General features: G+C 52.3%; 8 protein-coding genes across 8 annotated transcripts; 2 read left to right on the top strand and 6 right to left on the bottom strand.

Moving 5' to 3' along the window:
- The first annotated feature begins 724 nt into the window (after positions 1-724).
- EDD37DRAFT_259404 (MFS transporter) lies at positions 725-3,120 on the top strand. The gene is made up of 2 exons (XM_062810795.1): positions 725-1,309; positions 1,364-3,120. Exons 1-2 carry the CDS (start codon positions 1,042-1,044, stop codon positions 2,842-2,844), a joined length of 1,749 nt encoding a protein of 582 aa, XP_062673243.1. The 5' UTR covers positions 725-1,041; the 3' UTR covers positions 2,845-3,120.
- Positions 3,121-3,708: 588 nt separating this feature from the next.
- On the bottom strand, positions 3,709-4,650 carry EDD37DRAFT_647037 (uncharacterized protein; the record flags this gene model as incomplete). Its single annotated transcript, XM_062817812.1, has 1 exon — positions 3,709-4,650. One exon carries the CDS (start codon positions 4,648-4,650, stop codon positions 3,709-3,711), a length of 942 nt encoding a protein of 313 aa, XP_062673242.1.
- A 1,688-nt stretch (positions 4,651-6,338) lies between these two features.
- EDD37DRAFT_259393 (membrane dipeptidase) lies at positions 6,339-8,035 on the top strand. The gene is made up of 3 exons (XM_062810794.1): positions 6,339-6,652; positions 6,715-7,589; positions 7,644-8,035. Exons 1-3 carry the CDS (start codon positions 6,484-6,486, stop codon positions 7,896-7,898), a joined length of 1,299 nt encoding a protein of 432 aa, XP_062673241.1. The 5' UTR covers positions 6,339-6,483; the 3' UTR covers positions 7,899-8,035.
- A 1,696-nt stretch (positions 8,036-9,731) lies between these two features.
- EDD37DRAFT_560543 (uncharacterized protein) lies at positions 9,732-11,921 on the bottom strand (the record flags this gene model as incomplete). The annotated part of the gene is made up of 1 exon (XM_062813850.1): positions 9,732-11,921. One exon carries the CDS (start codon positions 11,919-11,921, stop codon positions 9,732-9,734), a length of 2,190 nt encoding a protein of 729 aa, XP_062673240.1.
- A 1,394-nt stretch (positions 11,922-13,315) lies between these two features.
- On the bottom strand, positions 13,316-16,742 carry EDD37DRAFT_259223 (AMP deaminase). Its single transcript, XM_062810793.1, has 2 exons — positions 14,912-16,742; positions 13,316-14,859 (listed from the first exon to the last, which is right to left on the bottom strand). Exons 1-2 carry the CDS (start codon positions 16,658-16,660, stop codon positions 13,432-13,434), a joined length of 3,177 nt encoding a protein of 1,058 aa, XP_062673239.1. The 5' UTR covers positions 16,661-16,742; the 3' UTR covers positions 13,316-13,431.
- Positions 16,743-17,317: 575 nt separating this feature from the next.
- Positions 17,318-19,874, bottom strand: EDD37DRAFT_647033 (uncharacterized protein; the record flags this gene model as incomplete). The annotated part of the gene is made up of 3 exons (XM_062817811.1): positions 17,318-18,501; positions 18,558-19,244; positions 19,292-19,874. 3 exons carry the CDS (start codon positions 19,872-19,874, stop codon positions 17,318-17,320), a joined length of 2,454 nt encoding a protein of 817 aa, XP_062673238.1.
- A 743-nt stretch (positions 19,875-20,617) lies between these two features.
- EDD37DRAFT_259216 (something about silencing, SAS, complex subunit 4-domain-containing protein) lies at positions 20,618-22,469 on the bottom strand. The gene is made up of 2 exons (XM_062810792.1): positions 21,783-22,469; positions 20,618-21,734 (listed from the first exon to the last, which is right to left on the bottom strand). Exons 1-2 carry the CDS (start codon positions 22,342-22,344, stop codon positions 20,836-20,838), a joined length of 1,461 nt encoding a protein of 486 aa, XP_062673237.1. The 5' UTR covers positions 22,345-22,469; the 3' UTR covers positions 20,618-20,835.
- A 253-nt stretch (positions 22,470-22,722) lies between these two features.
- On the bottom strand, positions 22,723-25,556 carry EDD37DRAFT_259178 (peptidase S8/S53 domain-containing protein). The gene is made up of 2 exons (XM_062810790.1): positions 23,651-25,556; positions 22,723-23,594 (listed from the first exon to the last, which is right to left on the bottom strand). Exons 1-2 carry the CDS (start codon positions 25,423-25,425, stop codon positions 22,754-22,756), a joined length of 2,616 nt encoding a protein of 871 aa, XP_062673236.1. The 5' UTR covers positions 25,426-25,556; the 3' UTR covers positions 22,723-22,753.
- Between the last annotated feature and the right edge of the window lie 371 nt (positions 25,557-25,927).

Genomic DNA, 25,927 nt, shown 5'->3' with positions numbered 1-25,927 from the left:
ACCAATTGCTTAAAATGCCAGTAGTCTTAACGCTCTTCCGCCAATTGCCATGTGTATATTTATCTCACTTCTGCACGCTTCTGGCAGATCTCGAGTTCCGCACTATAGTTGACCTGAGGGCCTGCAGAAACACGGCGGGCCCTGAACAGCCAAATGGAAGCGGCCGGAAGAGACAAATGAAATCTTCACCCTCACGTCGCACAAGGACAACATCGGCAATCTGGACCCGGATAAACCCCTCCCAAAGCAGTCATTTATCAGATGACCTCTTTCCAAAGCCATCACTTCGCGACAACGTGGTAGGAAATGGAGTTCAGTGCACATGGAAAAGGACCATACCCTTATTGATGCTAATCAAGATTGCCCCGATACTACCTCAGGATCACGCGCGTCGACAAGGCAACTAACATTTAACGGTTTAAACCTAGACTGGCACGACTGGGGATGGCGACTCAATTCCAACCTCTCACATTGATGATGGATGGAGTCAATGGCGGAAAGTCAGAGAAATCGGAAATCTCTACTGGAGCAATTTCTATGACTACAAACTTCCCGCAGCCTCCCAGGAACAAGTGGAGATGCAGGTCGGTAAAGCCCAAGTCCGCGTGACATCAAAATCACTGCAGTCTTCAATCCCTTCTTCTCTTTCTTTACATCTAATTCGGCATATCCTCTACCGACTCTTGGTTACACTCATTATCTGTCAGAGTTAGATCAGGCCATACCCCGGTTTCCTCTTTTACACTCACTCTGGGGATCCCCGCAAAGGCCATTGTTGTAAAAGCATAAGAGCACTGGTCAGACGACCACGCGAGGGGACTTTTATTGCTTTCAACAATCATACGCGTCGCAGTATCGGAAAATAACATTAATATACTGGTGGCCCTTGCACGCAAATCAACAATCAGAGCTGGAGCACGTCCCTGAAGGTTATTACCGGGTTCTGTACACAACAACCACCGTTGTAGAACCTCTCGGACTGGACACCCCGGATCCTTCTCATTGGAGATAGTCGTGCCAGAGCAAGGTGTTTTCACCATCATGGCTGAAAAGGAGGTCGAAGCCCACAGTGGTCAGTCTTCCACGGGTCCAATGGCAAACCCACTCCATTTCCCGGAGAAGGATCGCCTCCCTCACGATAGGGTCATGGACGACATGGTCCTCAATGCCTCCAGGGCCACCGAAAAGGAGCACAAGATGAGCTTGTGGCAGGGCATCAAGCTGTATCCCAAGGCAGTCGCGTGGAGTATCCTCATCTCGACCTGTATCTGTATGGAAGGCTACGATGTTTGTTTACTAAGCAACTTTTGTATGTCTGCCTGATAATTCGCAACTCTTTGCTGGCGCTCACTGACCGATACAGACGCGTTTCCCCAGTTCCAGAGAAAATACGGCGAACAGCTCTCCGATGGTAGCTGGCAAATCCCTGCGCGATGGCAATCCGGACTCAGCAATGGTGCAAATGTGGGTGAGATTATTGGTCTCTTCATCAATGGTTACGTCTCCGAACGCTTCGGATACCGATACACCGTCATGACGTGCTTGCTGTTGATCGTGGTCTATACGGCAGTTTTCTTCACTGCGCAGAGCTTGGTTGCCATTCAAGTCGCCGAGATTCTTTGTGGTATCCCGTGGGGAATTTTCCAGACTTTGACCATCACCTACGCCAGTGAAGTTTGTCCAGTTGCTCTCAGAGGCTATCTGACCACATACGTCAACTTTTGCTGGGGTCTAGGCCAAGTCATTGGTATCGGCGTCATCAAATCCATGCTACCCAGAAACGATCAGTGGTCATACCGCATCCCATATGCCCTTCAATGGATGTGGCCAGTTCCGCTCCTCATTGGCATCTTCTTCGCCCCGGAGTCGCCATGGTGGCTAGTCCGAAGGGGCCGGCTCGACGACGCGAAAAGATCCCTCCTGCGCCTGACCTCGCTCAACCGCGAGACAGACTTTGACGCCGATGAGACAATCGCCATGATGGTGCATACGACAGCACTCGAGGAGAAAATCACCACGGGTGCCTCGTACCTCGATTGCTTCAAAGGCACGGATCTTCGCCGCACTGAGATTGTCTGCATGGTATGGGCCATCCAAAATCTATCTGGCAATTCGTTCTCTGGATACTCGACTTATTTCCTCGAACAAGCCGGCCTGGACCCAGCCAAAGCGTATGACTTTGCATTGGGCCAATACGGCATCAACATGGTCGGCGTATTCGGCGCTTGGTTTCTGATGACATGCGGAATTGGCCGGCGTGCTCTCTATATATACGGGCTGTGTGGTCTATTCTCGATGCTCCTGATCCTTGGCTTCCTTGGATTGGTCCCGGAAGCTCACAAGAAAGAAGCCTCTCTGGCTACCGGGTCAATCATGTTGGTCTGGGCAATGTGCTACCAGCTCTCCGTCGGAACGGTCTGTTACTCTCTCGTTGCCGAACTTTCCACACGTCGCCTACAAATCAAGACCGTCGTGCTCGGCCGCAATTGTTACAACATCGTCGGTATCATCTGCTCGGTATTGACGCCCTACATGCTCAATCCGGGAGAGTGGAATTGGGGCAACTACGCCGGCTTCTTCTGGGCGGGCATTTGCTTCTTTTGTATCATCTACACTTATTTCCGCGTGCCCGAACCGGCAGGCCGCACGTTCGCTGAGCTAGATCTGCTCTTTGAACGAGGAGTGAGTGCGAGAGATTTCGCCAGCACTAAGGTCGATGTCTTTGATGCGATTACTGTACAGGAGACCGTGGAGGGGACTGGAACATTGAGAGAGTATCAGAAGAATCGTGGGACCATCCTGCATGATGAGGAGGGTGTCTTGCCTCGGCCAATCGTTCACTGAGTGTCGAAAACATCGACAGACCTTCGCTACTGAAGGAGGACTAAACGCGACAACGGCAATGACGAATTATGATGTGCATGGACCAAAATGTATGAAGGCGCATCTCGGTCAAGACACAGCCCCGTTCTTGGAAAAATGTAGGGGAACACAGCCAAGGCGCCCAAATTGGACTTCGACCACGTTTGGATTCACGAAAATCAAGTGTCGATCGTGCTACACCGCTCGAGACCTTCGAAGCTCAGGACAGTCCGCCCGCTTGAGAAGACCGTGCACTACTGCATGTACGAAGCACTCAAGGGCGCCCGACATGCATCGCGACACCGATGCATCCTAAGAGAAAGCTGACCAGTGCAGCACAGAAGGAGGCAGCATGACATGCTTCAACCCCGTTGCATAGACAATTTGTGACTTAACAGTCTCACCTACGGTATGTACCAGGCCACGAAGACCCAGAATATCAGATATACATAAATACGGATGCCCTTAACGCCGTTACGCCATTGTTCCTTCCAATCCTGCCAACCCTTTCCCCAACTTTGCGGCAAGTCCCGATGTGCCGTAGTAACCCCACTCCTGAACGCCCTCTGCCCTTTCCCAAAGTCCCAGGCCATCCTTCGCGCGGCACGAAGCCAGTGTACATGACTACTAGGTCCAAGAAGACGCGACCCTTCAACACCGAACGCCCTTGCCCGAACGGACGCGCCCCTTTCCCCAACCCCCAACATCACTCTCAAGCATGATCCTCCTTCCCGAAGCATCCATGACATAAGACGGCTTGCCCCTTCCTCTCCAGCATGACACGAGCCTTCCTATCCATACGTCAACACCCGACCTCGACACCCTCACCCTTCTTCTTCTCAGTCATCATCTCCCACGTGGCCTCTCCCTGCTCCTGCTCCTGCTCCCCACTCTCCACACACGCACATCATCCTTGAACATGATGGCCCTTTGGGGCCGTCCTCTCAACTGCTCCTCATACTCATCTCTTTCCCGAGTACGACGGAAATCATGTCTGGCCCTATCCAGCGCCGTTGGTGGTGAATTGGGGACGACCACAACCTCCCTCGGTTCACGCAGGATCACCTGGGCCATGTCCCGATCCCTGTCTCGTCTTCGCTCTCGGTCCCTCGGCTCCCTCTCGATTGCACCATAGCGTCTTTCCTGCAGGAGTTCCGCTTCAGCCTGAGCCCGGGCCGCCACCCTCTCGGCATCATGCCTCCGCTGTCGTTCGCGTTCTAATCTCTCTTCGGCCTCGCGCCGCTCGCGTCGTTCGCGGCGAATCAAGTCGTCTCGGATGTCGTGGTCCGGACGGAATGCTCGATCACGCTCGTGCTCCCTGTCATGTCGATGATGGCCATTCGTGACGACAACCGGATGTTGATGTACGTCGTGTGGATCGAGGGGGTGGCGGTCCTTAGGTTTTTTCACCTTCACGTACTTGATGGTCACCTCGTCGTCACGACGTTTAGGCGGCATTTCAGGCGGTAGTGGAACGAAAAGTCTGTCCGCCATGACGTGGTACGGCTCTCTAGGCGGCGGTGGAGATGGCGAAGGTGATGGTGACAATACGCGAATATGTCTTTCCTTATGTCGACTTCTCACAGGCGTTTCTTCAATGATTGAAACTTTCTTCCTCCGGATCTTGAAGAGGTTGTACAACTTCGAACCGAGCGTCAGTTTTTGTGGAGGTCGATGGATGATGCGGTCTCTGCTACGCACCTGGGGCTCTCTCTCAATCACGATGGGATCTCGCGATTCGTCGTATATATAGTTGTCGTAGCTGTGGCGGCGTCGGCGATCAGACATTCACAGGATGAAAGAGGAGGATGACTTCAAAGATGCGTCAAGCAACTCCGAGTGTGCTCTTCGTCCCTGGGATATGGAACGAGGTAACGGCGTTATGCTTTCGGAGCAAGATTTCTGAGGACTGTCGAGGAGCAGGAAGTTGATGTTGGGAACGATGTCGTTTGACAACCGACAGTTATAAGGATACGAATGTGGACGTCAAGATCTTGGTCAAAGGTGTCTTGTGTCTGCGTGATGGACTGTGCTTGGCGGATGCCTGGCGGATGGTGTCTCGCTATATGACTCTTGGTCGGGACATCTCGAGGTCACCCCTCGAGAATATATCGGGACTCAGTACAGGCACGGCCCTGTGTTTGCACACATGTTGAGTGCGCTCAAATTCGTTCGAAGATGCTTGCCACAAGTAATTGCTCTGTACGGCGGAAATGGAGACCAGGTCATTCGTCGGGGCCCAATGCAGAGCAACAAACAGGTTGAAGTACAGATTCACCGACACAGTGGATCGTGAGGCTGGTCACGAGTACCAGGCGGTCCTTGATTGGGGCTTTGGTCGTCAACGCCAGGAAGAGAATTGAGATGCCCCTTGCATTTCATGCAGGGCTGTGGAAAAGAATCTCATGATGGATCGTTGCATAATCGTGACCGTATCCTAGGCAAAATCTTTGGAACTTTGGACTCTGGTTCGCATGATGACAGGAAGGCAGCGAAGGTGGTGGTGATTTTGGCCCATGGCGGGTCCAAAGATCGTGGTAAGGCTGCGTTAGTGTCTGGGTAAGAGTACGCGATGCGTGGGCTTTCTGTGGTCCTGATTGAACCGCAGAACTAACGCCGGTTTGTTCGTTTGGATGTCATGGTTCATAGGGATCCGGAGCCTACCGTGTTTGTGCCCCCATAGCCATGGCCGCCGTTTCGTTTGTCTGGACGTTCGACCGCACGGTCAGTTTGGCGCCGTGTGGCTGTCACCTCGAGACAAACCTCACGAACTATGTCAGCTATGCCGGGGTACCTTGGAGGTCACGCCGTTTGTGCGTGCCCACCGGGCGAAATGTCTCAATAGTTGCTCTTCAGCCTCTTCTTTGGTCTTCATCCCCGGAAGGACGGTATGAGGAAGGGGCCGAAAATGCTACTGACGCAGTATGATTGGCGTTCTGGAGCTGGGGAAGCGAAATCTGCCACACTTGCTGTAGCAGCTAGAAACATTGACAGCTGTGGCTGCGTGGCTGTGCTGGTGAAGTTACATTCTTTATCGAAAGCCTGCACGGCACAGCCTGATGGTTTTCTGTGTGTAGGTCGCCTGAATTCTGGGGCGAAGATAATGCCCGCATTGCCCAAAGAGGATGCTGAATAAGCCTTGTGAATGATCCGCAGTAGCAGAATGATACGGTGAAACACTACTTAGGTAAACAATTTCGTCTATCAAGGCCTCTGTCAATGCGAAGGTGTTTTCACAAGTCTATCTTGGTGGAGGTAGGCACAGAATAGATACCGTGCCGCGGCCCGGGGCTCTTCCGATCATGCCCAATTGTAGTATGAAGATCTTCATGATAGTGGACTTGGGTATTTCCAATCCGTCTTCGGACACGAATGGAGCGAAGACTGGTCCGAAGGAGATGAGCGCGATCACCCACGGGTCGCGGCGTGCAGTTGACTCCTGAGCAGACTGAGATAGTTACACATCAACATCCTTCTATCTTCTCAGAGTTGAGTTGAACAGTAGAAGTGACTTTCTCGAGACTAACACTACTGTGACTTGGGGCGATATCTTGATATTCACAGGTCTATCGACCATCGACTTATCAAACTCAGCTATACACTACTCCGAGGGTGATCAAGATGCATTTCGCTACCTTACTACTCACCCTCTTCACAGGCCTGACTCCCTTAGTACGATGCATTGGGGATGCCTACGACAATGGTTTCCTCGACCAAGCGATCAAATTGATGGAGGAAAGTCCGCTGCTGGACACGCACATCGATCTGCCGCAGATCATCAGAAGTCTGAGTATGATACTCCCTATTCATACCAAGCCAGGAAATCTCCGAGTATTGACGCATCGAACACAGATCGCCGACCACTAGACGCACTTCCCCAGCTCAACGGCTCTTACCCAGGGCACGTCGACATCCCGCGCATGCGAGAAGGTCGACTAGGCGGAGCATTCTGGACAGTCTGGGCCCCTTGCTACGATGTGACGGGCGAAGATCCCGGTGCCGACTTCAACACGCCGACCAACCACCTACGCGACTCGCTGGAGATGCTCGACATTATCCAGAACATGATCGCCTTGCATTCAGATGATCTCCAGTACGCCAGGACATCGACCGAGATCATGACGGCTTTCAGCTCGGGTAAAATCGCATCATTGATCGGCATGGAAGGAACGCATCTGCTGGGCAATTCCCTCGGCGCACTTCGCATCTTCGCACAATTGGGAGTACGATATCTGACGTTGACGCATACCTGTCACAGCGCGTTCGCGTCAAGCGTTGGGTCGGGAACGCCGCTGAACGATGTCCACGAAGGTAATGGATTGTCGGAGCTGGGCAAGGAACTTGTCAAAGAACTTAACCGTGTCGGTATCATGGTGGACCTTTCGCACACGACGCCCGAGACTATGAGGCAGGCTATCGCGCTGTCTGAGGCTCCGGTGGTCTGGACGCACGCTGGTGCTCGGGCTCTGTGGGATCACCCACGCAATGTTCCCGATGATGTGCTCGACATGATCGGTGATGGTCCAGGACAGAAAGACGCCGTTATACAATCGGTTTTCTTCCCACTGTTCATCGCTGGTGAGGGATCCAACGTCTCACATGTGGCGGACCACATCGAGTACATCGCCAATAAGATCGGGAGGAATCGTGTCGGTATAGCGTCCGACTATGATGGTATGTACGCGACTGTCGAAGGTCTGGAGGATGCTAGCAAATACCCGAATCTGGTAAGGAAGACTCTTTTCCGTTCCCGTCGTTGGTGCCGGCTAATACAGGTCAAGGTCGCAGAACTTCTTTCCAGAGGCTGGACGACGGAGGAGATGCGTGGAGTCTTGGGTGGGAATCTGATGAGAATCATGGACAAGGTGGATGAGGTCAGTGAGAGCTTGAAAGAGCGCTTACCTTCGTCTGCAATCTGGGAGAAGAGAAAGGATCTGCCTTCGACAAACTGGGGAGGTGGCGGTCCGCAAATGTACTGGCCGCCAGATGTGAAGGACACGGTGGACAAGATGCAAATACGACATGATGAGCTGTAAGGATGGAGGGCTGGAGACCTTCTGGAGAAGAACTTGAAGTAGTGAGAACGCCATTAGCCAGCTCGTTTGGCCAGAAAAGTCGTTGCCTGACTGGGCTTGCAAGTTGACTGTTCCGAGTCCAACATCGCGAATCCGTGACTGAACGTCGTCGACATTAGCAGCATCGTTCCACGCACGCACAGGATCAAGCCACCCAGCCACAGTTCAATACACCTACACATCGCTTGTGAGGCTCTGCCATTACCCAGCGGTCATCACCCGTGCAAATGAGCCCTTAGTCATCATCAGTATCCCTGCTCTCAGTTGACCGCAACCCCTGCCCCAAGAAACGGACCGGCGCGGTGAGATTGCCCACACGAGTTACGACGTACGAGCGCAGTACCCCAGAAGACGGAGGATATCTCGAATGGTCTGCTGGGACGCCTGAACAAGCTCGGCGGTATTCTACCCTACTCGTCATTGGAAACGTCCTTTCCTCGCCGGACGCCGGCGTTGACTGGGATTCAACAGCGACGGGCGGATGTCATGGTCATAGGACTCCTGTGACCCGTCTCCATGTCCTGACCCAGTACTAGCTGGAGAATTGCTGAACGGAGCAGACCAGCGACTGACCCTTTGCAAGGATGTATAGATCCTTGTTCCGCTGAGTGTGGTCGGGGGAGGGCACTGCCTCTTCCTCTTGGTAAGGCTGACTTTTCATCTCCCCTACCATAGCAGACCACAAACTGACAGTCTGCCTGGGAGCGCGAGCATGACCACCTGGCCCGGTCCAATCTGTTTCAGTCCGCTGGAAGATTCTTTGCAGGTTCCAGACCTCTCATTCCCCATTTGTGCAACCGTCTGCCTTGCAACTCAAGCCGGGCAGCACTTGCCTTGTCACGAACCAGTGAACCGACGAGAAGGATTCGAGGCTCATTCTTTCCGGAGAAGGAATTCACCGACGGCTCTACCGCTCCAGAAAGACCGATCTTGAAGTGCTGCCTGCTGGCGCCAGAGTAAAAAAAGGCAAAAACTTTGCCCACAAGCTCCAAGATCCGGTGATCAGAGAGGTTGTAGGTAAGTGAAACCAGCCGAACTGGTTTTTCACGTCGAAGGAGTAATGGGGAGGAACGAACCCTGGTGAATCTAGGGGCTGGATCAGACAGTGACTGCACCCTATATTTAGGGGAGGGTTGGGGAAGGGTGCAGTCATTGTCTGAATCCAGGCTATAACCACTCAGCCATCATCGAGCCACTTCAGCGGCACTCTGGCTTCATTGTAAGTTGGCAGAAATCGCAGTCTTTAAAATATATGTGACGATAAAGTCGATGCTGCTTCTTGGCATGGCAACAGCAACGGCAACAGCAATAGCAACGGGAAGGCCTCCATGGTAATCACACCCTCACAGAACTTCGTTGCTCGAATGCCCTTCTGTCCATGGACCATCAACCTATCTGGTCTCGCGCCGGAAGAGCCCCCGGCCTTCATCACTCAAGCAAAATAGACACAGTGATTCGAGTGCATGGTCCTGGAAACGTTTGAACAACAGTAGGTAGTCATCATAAGATGAAGTATGTACGGTTATACACCAGCTCTCCTGCCTTCTCATAATGGAGGCAGAATCAGGCACGAGACCAAGGACGCATCCTCGTCGTTCTCAAATGTCTCTTCCTCACGAAAAACAATCATAATGCGCTCTCTGTAAAAGGTAGAGTCCCTCGTCGAGGAGACCCATCAACACAAACCTCAGTGGATCCCAAACCTGTATACAAAACCGGCAGGCGAGAACAAAACTGAAGTGCGATGGCCGGCCAGCATGTAAACCGTAGGCTGTAAAATAAGAGGGCGAGGGATTACTGACCCCAACTACCCTTCCTTGCTCTCGCTCCCCAATCTTCGTTTGCCCCAAGAGCAGCACGCCGACGATCATCCGCAAAATTCGGACTCTGCCGAGCCCATTCATGCACATATAACCTCAGAGCCTCCCAGCGTTTGCACTTGCCACCGATGACTTCACGTTCTTCAGCGCCGTCACCCTCAGGAGCGCCGACATAACCCTTGGCATCGACAAGGTAGTCATCCTTCCGCAATTCCTCCAGAGGTACCCTGCTGATCTTGCTCAACTCCTCATCAAACATATGTGCAAGACTAGGGTATCCAAGACTCAAATAGTTGTAGATCTGCGTGATGACGCCTGGTGGGAATTCTTCCTCGATTTTCTTCTCCAGCTGCAATTTCCTATCAATCGTGTTGGTGAAGTCGTCCCCGTCTTGACTGCGAGGCGGTGTTAGAGGAAGAAAGGATATTCCCGACGCTGGCCGTCGTCGAATCGCAGGGGTCAGTGTCCCTCGACCCGGCGTCGACGAATTCCCCGAGAACATGGCCTCGAAGGGATTGTGCATTTCTCGTGCCGGAGTCTGTGGGGCGGGTGTTTGAAGTCCACTGCGCAACCCGTTCTGCGCACTCGAAGGTTGCCACATTGCACCCTGACACATACCCATCCACAGACCTGCACCTGTGTCTAAGTTGGGTCTTGTGTCAGAAATCCAGAGATGTGGGCTACCTGGACAAACTTCAGCGTGACTATCCTCGGCGTTACGCGGTCGTGGTGGCTGGTCAGGATCGCACCGTGTCATCTTGGGCGATATCGTGTAAGGGAACGTGAGGTCTTTCCCCAGCATTGGTGGGGTAGCAGCAGCCATCATCTTTGCAAGTTCAGTCTCTTCATCGAGAGCCCTAGGTTTCTTTGGCTTCTTAGTTGACTGGGCTTCTAGCTTATGCCGTGTTGTCAGAGCCGCGGCGCTGAATCGGCTGGCCCCAACGGTGTCTGATTTCACTTTTTGTTTTCCCTTCTCCAGTCGTTCATGGTGTTTCCGCATACCCTCGAGCTCCAAGGTCAATTCTGCGGCCGAGGATCGTCGGAAAGTGCGGGCATCGGTACCCTTCTCACCATGGAACATCGGCACAGGAAGCGGCCCATCTTCGTCCTCCTCTATGGCGAAATGATCCACGGGCTCATGTGGCCGTTCGTTGATATAGGCAGCCATGGCCTGTTCTTGTAACTCTTTCTCGGTCACTGTATCAGCGGCCAACCGAAGTACATACTCGGTATAGCTGTCTTGTGCAGCAGGAGTCCGATTGGTGTCTTTTCTGAGATGTTCTGCCTCTGTTGAAGACGGAGAGTCACTTAGCGATGGAGTTTCGTCTGACTCATCTTCTTCCGTCGTTGACTCTATCATAGGCAGATCTGGCACCTGGAACGAATGCTGGCGCTGTGCTTCGGGATTCCTGCGAGCCAGAGCAGCAGCAGAAAAGCGCGACTCTTCAACCTTGGGTTCCACGTCAACCACATCCATTTTCAATAAGGGTGCCGGTGGGGGCCGGCTTGGAGGGGACTCTTTAGATTCCTTGGGAGATGGGGGATGTACGCGTCGGTAGGAACCTTTGGCGGTTTCTAACAGCTCCGGCTGCCACTTGCGCGGTCCTGACGAGGACCTGCTTGAGCCAATTGAGCCAGCAGTTGGAGGTTCTTCACCGGGGTCGTCCGAATCCGTGTCACGTCTTCTCCTTGAGGTGGATGTGGTTTCGATAGCTTCTGGAGCGAATTTTCGACGAGGACGAGTGTTTTCTGCGTCCTCCGACTTCTTGTCCCTGTTACTTCTTGTGGAGGTCTCAACAGGCTCTGGGGCAAATCTCCGGCGAGGTTTGGAGGATGCTTCGTCTTGAGGCTTCTCCTTGTCCTTGCTCGTCCGCGTACTTGTTTCGATGGGTTCAGGGACGAACTTTCTTCTTGAACTGTGTATGGTAGTCTCTACCGGCTCAGGTACAAAGCGTCTTCTTGTGGCCAAGGGTCTGCTGTTTGGGGCGCCAGGCAGTGTAGGATCGTCGAAGTGGGAGCATTGAGAATCTTGACTCGAGGATCCAGTGGGCCCATCAATGTCCATGGGGTCTTCTACATGCTCAACGTTGTGCTTCCCAGACCTCCGGACAGTTTCCTCCACTGGCTCGGGGAGAAATCTGCGGGGTTTTGTCTGGGGAGGCATGGTATCTGGATTTGAGGCCCGTAGCTTATCTGGTCCGGGACTCGAGGAGGGGGACTTGGCCGAGCCGTTGGCGCGCCTCGAAATTCTGATCGTGGTCTCGAGAGGTTCAGGTTGGAACCGCCGGGTTGGAGGCGGGGAAGGGGACATGATCAAAGTCGGTGGGATGGGTGTGCATTTAGCCCATGCTCTCCTTGGACAGGACGATAATGCCTGACTGCAAGCACGCGAGCATGGATGACCATGAAAGCACGTCAGGCAGATTGAATGTGCGGAGAAGAGTCGTCCACAGGATTGTGCTGTCGGGTGTATACGGAGAGTTGTATAGGTTTAGAGGTGAGTTGATCGTGGCGGACGAGGGAGAAATTGTAGGATGCAGGTGTGTAGACGGGACCCTTTGTTACGGACGCGCGGGAGTTTGAAGGGTGTCAGGTGTGTGAAGGACGTGGGATTTTGATGTGTGGACGGCGAGTTTCCAATGTCAGGTCTCGTGCATAGTAAAATGATGAGAGAGGAGAGGATTTGTTTGGATCAACAAGCGAATGGAAATGATAGCAAATGTGTAGGATAAACCAGGGGTCTGAAAATGCGCATGGGAAAAAGGGTCTTTCTTCCAGAGAGATACATTAGAGATAGTGTTACTGTAGTTGTACCTGGTCCCTCCAAAAGCCACAACCGGTGCAAGCTGAGTCTTTGTTGCAGGTGGTGGTGGTGCGGGTAGAGATTACCAGATTACAGGGCTATGACGTTTAATGGCCGATTCGTCGCGTCCTATGCCCCGAGATCCCCAAATCAGCGGTCAACCGGAGGCCTATAGCACCAACGCGCACCCACTGCCACCCAGACTCCGGAGCAGACTATTACTCTATTGATTAGAGTATGGACCACCGCCACCAACACAGCACTGTATCCACCGCACAACCAACGGTCGAGACTTTGATTTTACACTTCACCGTCGTTCCACTATCTGATGATCAGAAAGATAAAAGAAAGCATAGGCCCTGCAAGCCGCCGTGCAATTCGAGATACGTTACTCAATCGAGACCGTCTCATTGCACGTCTCCATCTCAACGACCACGTAGCACAAGGTCCAAATCACTGTACACAGTGGACTTCATGCATATTGAGAAATGTGTTATATCATTGGACTGGCCCAGGCGATGATCAGGGATCACTTGCATTTCAACACTCCATTTCCCATCCAACAAGGGGAAATCCTTCTCAACCGCCCATTACGAGTATATACTCGCTCTTACTCATCAGCCACTATCGGGCTGAATAACCCGATGACCACAAAAGGATGATAACAGATATTTCCCCAGACTTGCTTTTGACTCTTCAGGCGATCATCTGCATATTGGGCTTTGTGACTGCTTCCGCATTCACCCGAATCGTCAAGGTCCACTGCATGTCACGACCCAAGTCTATATCCGTCAGACGCCCTTTGGCGAATCAGGTCAAACGAGATATTCATATCAAAATGATACTTGCAGCAACACCGGAGCCAGTCACCTCACTCGGACTCTTCCATCTCAGCCATCTCAGCGTCCTCTCGCAGGTTTATCTTTGCTAGCCCGGGTTCCAACTGCAGACTCGAACTCATTCCCGCCAACCCCATGTCCGAATTGCTCAGGCTGACCCGCAGACTGCGTCTCCTCTCGCGCTGATGCACGAGTCCGGGGAAAGCGCGAGGCTCCTGCCCCGAAATGTGTGAATCCGGGTTCGTTTGTGTGGGGTACAGTGCGTTCGACGACATCGTCCGGGGCCGGTTGGGTGAAGTATTACCCGTGTTCGCAGCAGTAGACCTGGACTGCCCAGGCATTCGCGCTTGCTGCGCTGGTGGAATCGAGTCGGCCACCGTCGTCGCATAAAACTGTCGCGGCGACTCCAACCCCTTGTAGATTTCGTCAATGGGCGTACTAGAGTCCGTAGGATCTGGTAAGTCCGGCGTGCATCGGTCGAAATGCGTGTAGTCTTCGGTGTACTTGGCGATGAATGCATGTTCCGCTTTGAGCGTCTCGTGCCTGAATGCCTCCCTCACATCCGGCACGTTGCTTTTGGCCACGTCATTGCCCAAGACGCCGGGCAGATAACAGTACTTTCCAAGCCAGCGCTGCTTCAAAGTCAGCTCAAATCCAGACTGGTCGACCGAATGCTTTGCCAATTCGCACATCTCTACAGCGCTCAACTTGTAGATTTGTGCTGCCACCGAGTACTCCTCGATCAGTGGCTCCTTGGTAAAAGCAAACTGCAGCGGATCGTCGGTCGAGAGCGACACATTCAGTCCCTTCTTGAAATAACTGATGAACGGGTTGCGGTCGTATGTCAAGAACAGCGCGTTGTTGCTCAAAGGGGACATGGCAATCCCAATCTGCTCCAAGTAGAAGACGTACTGCAGAAGTGGGACCTTGCGGAGGACGATGCCATGGCTGATACTGTGGCAGCACAGAAAAGCTGCAGCCAGATGGTCGGTATCTCCAGCTTCTCCACAGTGCGGTCGCATAATGAATGTGTTGAACCCTCGTCTCTTCCGCCACGCGTTGAGGGAGGTCATGTTGGCATAAAGATAGTAGATCCAGTACCCGTACGGTGGGTTCTGCTTGGTGTCCCACTCCCTGGCCACCGGGTACTTACGGTACAGCCGTCTTTCCACCTTGCTCTCGTCATCGACACTATCGAAGCCAATCACTCTCTGCAGAAAGACGTGCAGCTTCGGGTTGCTGGAAGGGTCTTGCGTGACCTCGAAAAGAGGCTGGAAAATGTTCTTCAACAGCTGCTCAAAGTTCTCAATGGTCTTGACCGACTTGTATAGGGCGTACAGCCGAGGAATCTGGATGAGCCACCGCACATTGTGAGAGAGTAGCTTGTTGTCGACAACCCAGGCCGCAAGCGTATCCCACTCGCTTGCACTGCGTCCGTAAATGCTAATTCGCCATTCGACCTGCCAAAGGGGTCAGTATCATTTCGAATACCAGCATAGCAATCGATCTTACCATTTGGTACTTGCTTGACTCCAGGTCGGAAATGACTTCACGAGTGATTTCCGCAAGGTACCGGCCCTTGATGAAATTGTCCGTCTTCAGGAAAATCTCCCTGAGCCTGGATTGTCCGATGGGGTTGTATTTCAGGTTGAACTTGTCGAAGCGATGAAACGAGTCGGTATGAGCGTGCATATCAAGGGTGTCGATGCTGAGATCGTACGCGGTAAGATGAATACTCTCAAACACCTCCCGCAGGGTCAATTGCTTTCCATCTCGGTCAATCACCACTTCATCCGGACACTTCTTCATCTTGCTCTTTATGAAGCGCAGTAGATGCTTCTGGTTCATACAGGCCGAGTGGTGAACGTGCGTGTCCACTTTGCGAACGTTGTAGAAGTCACGATGAGGCACCTTCTTCGTGTCTGCCACTTCCTGGTATTCATTCAGCAACGTGTACAGATTGTACCGCCCTTCAAGGTACTGCAGGCGGCGGTATGCAAAGCTTTTGGCTGGTCCGTCAGAAGCAATGTCAAGAATCGTGTCAAGCGCCACGTAATAGTCTCGTAGGGACGGGACCGCAGCAATGGGACGATCTTGATTATCGTAAACTTGGAAGACACTACCGGCGTCCACTGCGAAACGCAGATTCTCATTCGCGCGTCCAGGAATGTAACATTCGCTGAGATCGAAATCTTCACCAATCGAATGTCCGGCCTTTCTGGGATGCTTCGAAGTCGTAGGCGAAGGCGGGCCTCTCTCGGATTCAGCGTGGCCTGCAGAGGTTGGCCATGCACCAGGAGCATCACCCTGATTCCCGTCGCCATGTGCTCTTGCATCTGCCATATAAAGACTGCTCGAAGTGCTATTAGGAGCGATATAGTCTTGAGGCGGCGGCCTGGATTTCTGCTCTGTCCACACTGGATTCGGTGGTGGGGGATATATCTCCCAGTTCTCATCGTCTCTCGGGTTCTGGCCTGGACATTGGAGTGATGCTTTGAGATATTGTTGCCTCAGATCTAGCAATAATTTGATTTTGTCGCAAATCGCTTGCACTTCACTGACAATACTGTCTTCGTTTGATGCCATCCCTCCAGGACCAGAGCCAAGGCCTATGCCTGCGCCAGCTCCATGCATACCTTCGTTGGCGAGAAGGGAGTCTTTGAACTCGTGTGGAAGACCTGGGTGATGCTTGTGGTTCCGAGCGGCGGCATCGGCCACCAAGGTCGGGTCAGGCCGTACATCATGAAGATTGCTGGTCTGGGTTTGCAGACTAGGCAAAGATTCCTTGGAGAAGTGCAACTGCGTGCCGCTTGGACCTGTGCCACGCTGGCTTTGGCGTGACTGTCTTGATGCCGTGCGATCTAAAGGTGCGTGATCATCCAGAGTGGAAGGCATCGTGTACGACTTGCCAAGCAACAGAGGGCTGCCCATGTCCTTTTCAGATTGGGTGTCCATTCGATGGCGCTGGTAAATGAGTTTGGCATCCACATAGGTGTCACGCTTTTCGGTGGCGTAATGGTAAAATGGATGCGGAACAGTATCGTCCTCCTGAAGCTCGTCGGATGAATCGGCGGCTCCGTCACTCTCTGGAGTGTGAGATTGTTGGTCCTCATCGTCGTCTGGTGGTTGAGCGGACGCATTCTTTTGGCTTCGTGGGTCCTCCTGCATTCCTGATACGCGGGACTTCCAATCGTAAACATCATCCTCTTCGTCCGAGTCGGGTGCCATGGCGTGTGGTAACGCAGAACTGCGGCTATCCATCGCCGACTGCTGGGCGGCTGTGGCTGGCCGGATGCACCTAGCCCAAGACTCTCGAAAGACGTCTCAAAGCTTATGAGCCGATGAGGCACCTGAGATCTCAAGACCGGAAAGTTGTTGCTTTGATGAAGGTCTAGTAGTGGGTTAACGATACTCTAACAGTTGTTTTCAAGGTAGTCGAGTGATGAAGTCGAGGAGGTTGCCAGTCTGTGAATAGTTTGACGTGCACATGCCAGTGGTACGGAAACGCGGTTGGCGGTGACTCGAAGAAAAGTTCTTGGCACTATCAAGGGTGACTTTTGAGCTTTTTGTGTTGATTACTTCAGACATCTATCCATGACATGATAGCTTTCAAGCTCCCAAGAAGCAAAGTGATGAGTCAGGCTATCAATGCGGCGGTGATTACTGGATATTCACGATACGACTCTGTACTTCACCAGCGCGGAGCCTGCACCTATCGCACGTGGTCCAATGTCGGCCGACTCCGATGAGGCCTTCGTGGGCCTTCCACCGACCAGCTGAAATATCGCGTCGAGCTGTTTGAACGCGCCTATTCGTCAACAAATTCTCCAGAATATAGTAAGATGATCCAATTGGTAAGATGCCAGCAATGCTCGCTTGCTAAAGAACATGACTCTTCGCCATCCTCATGCTCAGTCTTCATGATCCCACGGCTTTACAGATGAGTTTGATCAGCCACTTGTCCTCAGTGTAGCTCGAGCAGAATTGCTTCAACGTGGCCGACGCGGAGTCATCAGTCGAGCTTTGCTTCACTTCATCGGTCTTCAACTTGATGTTGCCATCTCCTGCAGGTCCCTTCGAGCCAGATCCAGAACCAAGCGACTTCCCAGTCAGGTTCCATCCACCAACCGTCGCAGTTGCATTTTCCGGAACGCTCTGGGGGCCCAACGTGCCGTTCTTCCAGCCTCCAGAGATACTGGTAGGATGTCCCGTGCTGCCTTGAACACAGTACGGCGAATTGAACTGTGTTCCTATCCGCTGCTGGAAAGCCACCGTTGCCACCCGCGCCCAGAGGAAAGTCGGATCATACAGCATTTCATGAGTCCACCAAAGTCGGCAATCGGCCGCTTCGTACACATACTGAAGGGGTGTATTGGTCTCGTCACCCAGCCGAAAATGATTGCGTCCATTGACGCCACCAGCAGACGCTCGCAATAGAGGTTCGAACGTGAAGTTCTCCCAGATCGTTCCACTCGCAAGATGCATGAGATCGTTTTCTGGGCTCTGAAAGAGGCTCACCCACTCGTAAAACCTGGAAGCATAATCAAAGACCTGCGATCCCTTGATGCCACCGACCGCTTGCATGGGGCCGGTTTGTGGTCGACCGCCAACAGCGATGAATTGTACACCAGCACTTTTGAGATACTCGGAAACGACCGTGCAGGTACTGGCGCAGTACCCATCATAGAGCACCACAATATCCTGAGCAGCGAAGGGTTGACGGAATTCCGTGCGGTTATTTGTGCCTGTGATTATGATACCTTCCCCATCGAAGTCAGAAGAGCTGATGTCGGTGTAATTGTTCTGGAAAAAGGCCGAAAAATTACCGCCATACAACTCGTTGTTCCCATAATAAGATTGGAAATTAGGGAAATTTCGAAAGTCGTCAGTGACAACTCCCTGATAGGCCATCGGCGAATATGCCACCTCCGTAAATACCTCTTCGTCCTCATCTGAAGTCTTTCGATCTGCTGTAACATTGGACGAAGCAACATTTCCGAGTATCCAAAAACCTAGATGATCTCGCAGGTTCGACTTTGAGTTCGGTGGGATAGAGGGGAACAGCTGGGCGAAGAGGTCGGTACCCAAATCGATGTCGCCACCTGCGCAGCAATGTCAGTGATCCCGGTCAAGAACAGCCCGCATGAGCATCACTCACCCCCATTCCCCTGCAAATCTATGATTAGCTTGCTCTTCCCAGACTTCACAGCCGCATTCAGGAACTTTTGCACCACCGCCTGGAATTCCTGGGCATATGTAAGATCATCGGGACTGCCTTGTGGTGCCTCGAAACCCTGAATCTGTAGGACGGCCACATCTGTGAGCCCAGTTCCGTTGAGGTAATACCCCGCAACCGAGTTGAGGCTATGTTTGATCACAGGATATGGGAATAGGGGCACAGTAGGCGAGCTCGGCGCTTCTTGGGTTGTTGTCGCGGCAGCCGTTGTTGAAGCTGCGGCGCTCGCAGTCGTTGTAGAGCTCCCCGAAGCATCCAGAGCCCCAGAGCAGAAGACGGCATATGCTTCGTCGCCCGTCTTAACGCTATCAAGTGGAAGATTGACGGTTGCGAAGTTGGAAAATTGTCGTGTCGTCCCATTAGCAAATGTGAGATTCGTTGTAGGTCCGGGATAATAGTAAGGATACTGGAAATTATTGGTGTTCTGATTGCCTAGCTGGAAGAAATCCTGATTCCATAGTGCATCCGGATCCTGGGACATGCCTATCAAAGACTGCACCAGCAGAAAGGAAACGACGTCTTCCCCGTCAATACTCGTAACAGGTGACGGGGTGTAACCCGTCACAGGACGCAATTGTAGTGCCGCAGAGTCGACCAACACCAGATCATCTGTCACCTGTCAATGTTAAACTTCATAGCGAGGAGTGCTTCCATACCTGCCATATAGACCTGTGGCTGCTCAACGCCGTCGACCGACACAGCGGCTAAGCCAAGTTCGACATGTCGGACGAACGTAAAAGCACCCATTAGATCGCCGAACCAGTAGAGATGACCATCTTTGGCGGAGATAAGTAATGATGTTATATCGATTTGCATGTCATATTCGCTTTTATACTGCCGGCTTTCAACTTTGGCCTGTATGGTATCAAGCTCTGCATCAAGCTCCACCGGAGGGAAAAGATACCCTGACGGGGGTTCCTGCAAGTACACTTTGTCACTCTGGAATTCGAGGTAAGTTCGCAGCGCGTTGAGAAGGCGAAGTGCAGGCTCCTGAAAGTTCGGCACCGACTTGAGGCATTCATAGGCAAGATCTGCTGGTATCTTGGCTTGCGTCGCTTGGGTTTGGGCCACTAGGTAGGAGCTCGATGCGCTAGAGGCTAAGGCGCAAGCGGTATTTGTCGAAGATTGAGTAGCACGAGGCTCGAGAGCTGCCGGACCTGCTGTCACCGCGTAGCCAGCGGAGAAGTGGGCAAAGCATACGGCTGTGAGAGCGCATGCACGACCCAGTACTTTCCCCATATATACCGAAATCAAGATTCTCAGATCTGTGCTATACTGTGTGTCGGCCGGTATGCACAGGTAGGTTGTGGGCCGAGGAATGAGTGTCTTCCACTAAGGTCTAACGATCGACAGGGAAGATATGAAATATGGAGGAAAGTACAGCTGCTGTATCCAAGGCGCAAAGAATGACTGTTCCAAGGAGTGTCGAATGTCACCAGTAAACACTCGTATTGGGTGTACTTGTCCTCATGCCCGTCTAGGTGGTTGGTTGTTCAGCAGGATCGCAAGAAGATCGGATAGGCGAAGGCGCCCGAAGGCGCCTTGTAGTACTTGTAGTAATGCAAGGGTCCACAGGCGAACAGGCCGTCAGCCTCATGGAGCCTCGTATAACCATTTCTATTAGTCCGTCCATCAAGCGGGCAGGTACGGGGTAGAAGATGTTGCTGGCGATGTTGGAACGTGGTGGGCGTGGATGGTGGCACGGCAGTGCGGCTGAGGCTTTAGACCCCAAATTTAGGACGCCCAGTGTTTGATCCACCATCATCTTTGGTCCTTCGGAATTGGTCTCGTGAGGTTGATACTGATACAACGCGGGGCCAAAAGTGACCTGGACGGGCAAGGCCACCCATTGTGGTCGAGAGTTATATTACTGGACTGTAGCTCCAAGGATTTCCCAAGCCAGGTGCGGCAATATATGACTTCTGATTTGACAAGATGAGCGGAAAGAAGTCGATAACCCTATCGTTCATGTAAGATTTTTAGCTGAATAAATGCCTCGCTAGCCTTTCACGAGGCATGGGGGCCTTCTCAAGGTTCAAACAATCACCCATTCTTCATTCAAACCAAATCCCACAGAGAATGCCGTATGGACTCCTGCGCTTATCAACCCGGCCCCCGTATCAAATATGACTGGTTTCTCCAGATCCCATACAGTACAACACACTTTCGAAAAAATGAGATGCCCTGGTGATATACAGTTTCACTCATCATCACCACGCCGAGATCGTCGGCGGGCACGCTGACTGATCCGGATCGCTTCTTCGGTAAGGATATCGTCCGGCAGTTCGAAGTCCCTCTCGAGAAGGTCGGGTATGGGATGACCAAAAGCGAGGACATTACGCCCTCGTTGCCGCCCGGATACTGCTGCATCCCGAAGATGTTTTTTGGCGAAGAAAGAAACAAAAGGCTTTGGTGGAGAGAGCTGCTCGACTACAGGCTCGATGGGTGGCTTCCTCCGTCTGTTGGCACTCTTCGCCTCTTCAATAAGCTGCTGTGATGCAAGAGCATCGATCTCGCTCGAGTTGGCTGCATGTGTCGACGCACTGCTTGTACTGCCCTCATCCTCAGATTCATCCTCATCCGCAGACGTGGCAGTCTCGTGGCTTTCGTCGTCTTCTTGCGCCTCTTCCAAGAGTGCCTGTTCTTTTTCAAGCTTTCTCCGTTTCTCCTCTTCTTTCCATCTTTTGAACTTGTCGATCAAGGCCTGTGTCTCCCGAATGAAGAGTAGGCGCTTGGGTTCGTACCGCTTCTTCTCCGTGTCCGTAACGCCAGTGATGCCCAGCGTTTTCAGCCAGTCCGGGCCACGGAGGTCGTCCAGAAGCTTTTCCAGTTGGTATTTCTCATGCTGTGCCCGCTCTCTGTCGCCATTCTTTATCTGCTTCTCCTGTCTTTCCGCTTTCGAATGTACCTTGGAGTAGAATTCTTCGCTCAGAGGATCCTCGGTATCGAGATCGAAGGGTATACCGCGACGGTTTAGCTGGATGACCTCTGTCTTGTACAAGGGCTTGTTCACGCCGAAAGGATCTGGTCTCGGTGGGTTGGGCTGGATGTCGGGAGTGTCATCGACAAGGACGACTTTGGTGCGGACGGTCAACGCTTCTGCTGCATATCAGTGACACTCAGCATGTGTGCCTGGGGTGACACTACCTGGATCTGGAGGCTTCAGACTGAGCATTTCGTCAAAGTCTGGGAAATACTGAGCGAGTTCCGTCTTTGCTCGTGACCCTCCATCTTTAGACCGTAATTTCCTCTTGTCCTCCTGCGATGCGGAAGCAGCACCACCCCGAATTGAGGCTTTGGCTCGTTCTTCGATAATTCTGATCTGATCATATTGTGGTTTACCGCTTGGTGAATCGAGCGGTTTTGCACTGTTTGGTGTATATGCCTGAAACTTGGATTGGAACGACGCGGAGGTGACAGCCGGTGCTGGCGATACAACCTTAGGTACAACGCCGCCGCCGCGACTGCGTAACGGTATCCGTAATTGTGGTATCTCCTTTTTGCCGGTCGACAGGCGACGTCTCTTCAGATCATGTTCCGGTGTGGAATTGGTAGAGGTTCGAACGCGTTTAGTTCGCAACACGTTTGGATGATTGAAAGGTTGCGGAAGCAGTGGTGTCGCCTTCTCATTGAGCGGACTGCTGGACCTGGTAGATTTGTAGCCTCGCAGCGAAGGACGTCTCAATGACGACCTGGAGTCGGCCACCATGGTATATGTCGTGTTCTAGAGTTCATGATGCTGCAGTTGCCTTGTCGCTACGAGTACTGCATCCGTGGCCAAAGACGGTGATGATTGATCTTAATGGCAGCTTTGATTACCGCAGCAAACTCAGGGTGCGCGCCCGCGTGAAAGTGGCATACACAGTAATTTCAAAGTCACCGTATGTCATTCACTACCTATCCACCAAGTTGTGCCCCTGGCCAGAAACACCTTCGCCTATCAACAATGGCCTGTGGCCCAACGTGTATGATTTTGGTTCTTTCACTTCCAAGTAATCTGGGTTATAGATCATGCATTGCTTGTACAAAAGCTGCAGGCGCTAAAGCTGAAGTGTAGAGATGTAGTAGACATGACATGCCTGATTCCATCCTATGACTCTAATCAAACAAGGGTTTCTCTATTTTTCTCCTTCAGGGCTGCTCCTCCTTGACCCTGTGCTTGTGTCAGCACTAGGGGTGTCTTGATAAGTCTCTTCATCGCTGTATAAATCGTCCTCGCTCTCGCCAGCAAATGCATCGTAGAGTTCTCCTCCTCGCCGAGCCCGACCTTTGCCACGCCCGCCTCGGGAATTGAGGCCTTGCTGTTCATCATCGTCTGCATCGCCGACCATCTCGAACTCGTACAAGTCTCGTGGGTCGTTCCTGAGTCTCTTTCGTCGCTGAACCACGAAATATGTCCCAAGGCCAGCGCAGAAAACAATCATCAAGCCAATCGAGCCATATATCCAAATCTGCGTCCGTTTTGAAACACCAAATGTGGGGAAGAATGAGGGAAGAAAGCTGTCAGAATAGGTATGGGTTGGTTCTGTGGATGCCGATGGGGATGTTGTAGGTGCTGATGGGGATGTTGTGGATGCCGATGGGGATGTTGTAGATGCCCCAGATACTGTAGTTGTAGCAGCTGGTAATGATGTGCTAGATGTGGTGGTGACAGTGGCCGACGCATCTATACTGGTATCATCACTAGGCTTGGGTTTCGTCGGTCGATCAATGTGGTCCGTTGGCTTCGCTGGCAGTGAAGTGCTTGGCCTTCCCGCATCTACGCTGGTCGTGCTGACCACTGCCGATGCTGTTTCATGATCGTCATCATGCTCATCTGGAAGTGGGTGTAGGGCTTGGATTTGATCATTGATACTCTCGCCCCACAGATTAAGTCGCCAGTCGATAAATGTTCCATTGAATTCGTTGTCGTTGGTATCCTTGACAATCACGGTCCACTTTCCAGTACCAGACTCTCCCCTGCAAGAGCATTAGTATACATGACAGGGTGACGGACCTCGGACAACACGACTTACCAATGTGCAACAGACATGAAAGTCCAGTCATCGTAACCACTTGCGGCATTATCCACGCGGCGAGTTGTGGCAATATGACTGACAACGCCACTTGGACTGATCAAGTCGGCACTCAAGTCTCCCCTCCGACCATGCTCGACGTTCATTGTCACGGTGACATGTTCGAGCCTTTCCAAGTTGGCCTTGGTCAGCATATCCTGGGTGATAGTGAAACTCGCGACAAGTCCTTTATCGCCTTCGGGAATCTTATGCTGAACATTGAGCCACGGCGAGTGATACCAGGCTTGAGCTTTGACCGACTGGAAAGACTTCGCAGCTTCCACGAAGCGATATGCATCGACTTTACCATAACCGTAAGTGTGACTGAATTTCTTGCCGATTGTGGTATCCTGCCAACTGTCATCGTCCAGATGAATGGGAATCGCTGTATCTACACAGAGATATTGAACATCTCTCCAAGTAAGATCGGGCCTAGCACTGAGCGCGAGGGCAACAGTACCAACAACAAGCGGACCAGCGGCTGAGGTACCACCATGGCCGGTATAGCATTTATCGACGCCGACGTCGGTTGTATGAATGGCATCTTGAGCGCCAGAGCTGTAGGTTACGACAAGCTGCGCAGAGCATGCCTCTGAGTAATACGGGTGATTGCCAGCCCTGTCAATACCGCCGACTGTAATGCTGTAGATGCTATTGGTGTAACCGTCAAAGTTGCAGTTGTCCTCACTGGCAGCTCCGTTACCGGCCGCAAACACGAAGACGGAACCGAGACCACTCCTTCCGCTTTGAACTCCATTGACCATGGCGCGTTTGATGAGTAAACCAGGAGCCTCCATGGTCTTGCCGTCATCCGGTGGACCCCATGAACACGAGTATATATGGTTTTCCTGGTAGTGATAGTTTATAGACGATGCCTCATCCTCGTCAGTGATGGGCTTGGAAAGAATCCGAATGCCGGCGACTTTGCTGTCGTAAGCCATTCCTACGCCACAAACATCATTTCTGACTGCTCCAATTTCCCCAGCGCATCGGGTGCCATGTTTGTCGTCGAAAAGCCTAGGCCGTGGATTAGGACCTTTGTCATTGAAGTCGAAGGAGCCGGGCGCGAAGTAATTGTCTTTGAGGTCATTGCTGTCCATATCAAGCCCGTCATCAATGACTGCAGAAACAGTGCCGTTGCCTGTAATTCCTTCCAGCCACACTCCAGTCACGTTCAGGTCGTGTCCTAATTGGATGGGATTGAACAAATGCCATTGTTCCTTGAAGATCGGGTCTTTGATGTCCAATGTCTCTGCGATGGTGTTTAGACGTACTATGGCTTCTTGCTGCTCCGCCTCGCTGTCTTGGTCGTCCTTCGACTCCTGCCTCGTGTCAATGTCCGAAATTGGCGGTGGTGGGATTCGTTTGACATGTCGATGCCTTAGCTGCTGCTTTTCCGACCAGAGTATGCCAGCCAAATTTGCAGCTACTTCTCTCCGTGACGCTTGTGGCTCATCCAAATCAATGGCTTGCCGCCTACGCCTCTTCCGTCTCTTCAACTCTTGTAGGGCATCTTCAAAATCTGGACACGAATCTTTTGGGCAGGAGAATGTATGATGGTGGCTCAATTCTCCAATTTGGCCTTCATGTTGAACACTAAATCGATGGACAATGTCTTGCGGGATTGTCGCTGGATCTAGGTGGACAGCAAAATAGTCGTTCTTCTGATAGTCGCGAACACTAGCAAAGGCATTCCCGGCCCAAAGCGCGACCGGAAGCCATGACTGCCAACGCATGACAGCGAAGGTGTAAAATAGGTCACCAAGGGAAGGCAGGCATTCCTTTCAGAGGTGGGAGAGGGAGATTCGTCACAAGGCCTGATCGAGGGATCTGGACGCCCACGTCGTTCAGCTGGTTTGATGCCTGTGACAGATGACTGGGAGCACAGATTGAGAAGTCGAGAATGAGGCTTGCGCGAGGGTTTGCAGTCTTTCGTTGTCGTGAACGAGAGGATGGTGGAACGCAGCAAAGGCCAGCTGTTGCCGGTCAAGGAATTGGTCACAGAGAAAGTGAGAGGGCGAGCGAAAGAAACTGCGCGAGATGCAAGTGTCTGCAATCAATGCAGATGGATGATGCTCCTTCTCAAGGTTGATTAGGATTGATCTGTGTAAAGAACACTCCTCGTCTCCGTAACTTACCTTGCAACCCTTTCCTCGAAATGCGGCCTGGACCTTTTTTCGCGCGGAGTGTAGACGCGAGCGCAAGCGGAGGAGAGTTTCCAACTAAGCTGGCTAGAGT

This window comes from Exophiala viscosa, assembly GCF_022695815.1.
Source record: "Exophiala viscosa unplaced genomic scaffold EDD37scaffold_2, whole genome shotgun sequence".
Classification (NCBI taxonomy): Eukaryota; Fungi; Ascomycota; class Eurotiomycetes; order Chaetothyriales; family Herpotrichiellaceae; genus Exophiala; species Exophiala viscosa.
The sequence above is the reverse complement of the archived record's forward strand: the minus strand, read 5'-3'. Positions and strand labels throughout refer to the sequence as shown.

Coding starts and splice junctions, on each gene's coding strand:
- EDD37DRAFT_259393 (XM_062810794.1), top strand. CDS start 6,484: ATGCATTTCGCTACCTTACTACTCACCCTCTTCACAGGCCTGACTCCC. Junction 6,653..6,714: donor GCAGATCATCAGAAGTCTGA/GTATGATACTCC, acceptor CATCGAACACAG/ATCGCCGACCACTAGACGCA. Junction 7,590..7,643: donor CTAGCAAATACCCGAATCTG/GTAAGGAAGACT, acceptor ATACAGGTCAAG/GTCGCAGAACTTCTTTCCAG.
- EDD37DRAFT_259223 (XM_062810793.1), bottom strand. CDS start 16,660: ATGGATAGCCGCAGTTCTGCGTTACCACACGCCATGGCACCCGACTCG. Junction 14,860..14,911: donor AGTCAAGCAAGTACCAAATG/GTAAGATCGATT, acceptor CCCCTTTGGCAG/GTCGAATGGCGAATTAGCAT.
- EDD37DRAFT_259178 (XM_062810790.1), bottom strand. CDS start 25,425: ATGCGTTGGCAGTCATGGCTTCCGGTCGCGCTTTGGGCCGGGAATGCC. Junction 23,595..23,650: donor TTCATGTCTGTTGCACATTG/GTAAGTCGTGTT, acceptor ATGCTCTTGCAG/GGGAGAGTCTGGTACTGGAA.
- EDD37DRAFT_259216 (XM_062810792.1), bottom strand. CDS start 22,344: ATGGTGGCCGACTCCAGGTCGTCATTGAGACGTCCTTCGCTGCGAGGC. Junction 21,735..21,782: donor TCTGAAGCCTCCAGATCCAG/GTAGTGTCACCC, acceptor GATATGCAGCAG/AAGCGTTGACCGTCCGCACC.
- EDD37DRAFT_259404 (XM_062810795.1), top strand. CDS start 1,042: ATGGCTGAAAAGGAGGTCGAAGCCCACAGTGGTCAGTCTTCCACGGGT. Junction 1,310..1,363: donor TTGTTTACTAAGCAACTTTT/GTATGTCTGCCT, acceptor TGACCGATACAG/ACGCGTTTCCCCAGTTCCAG.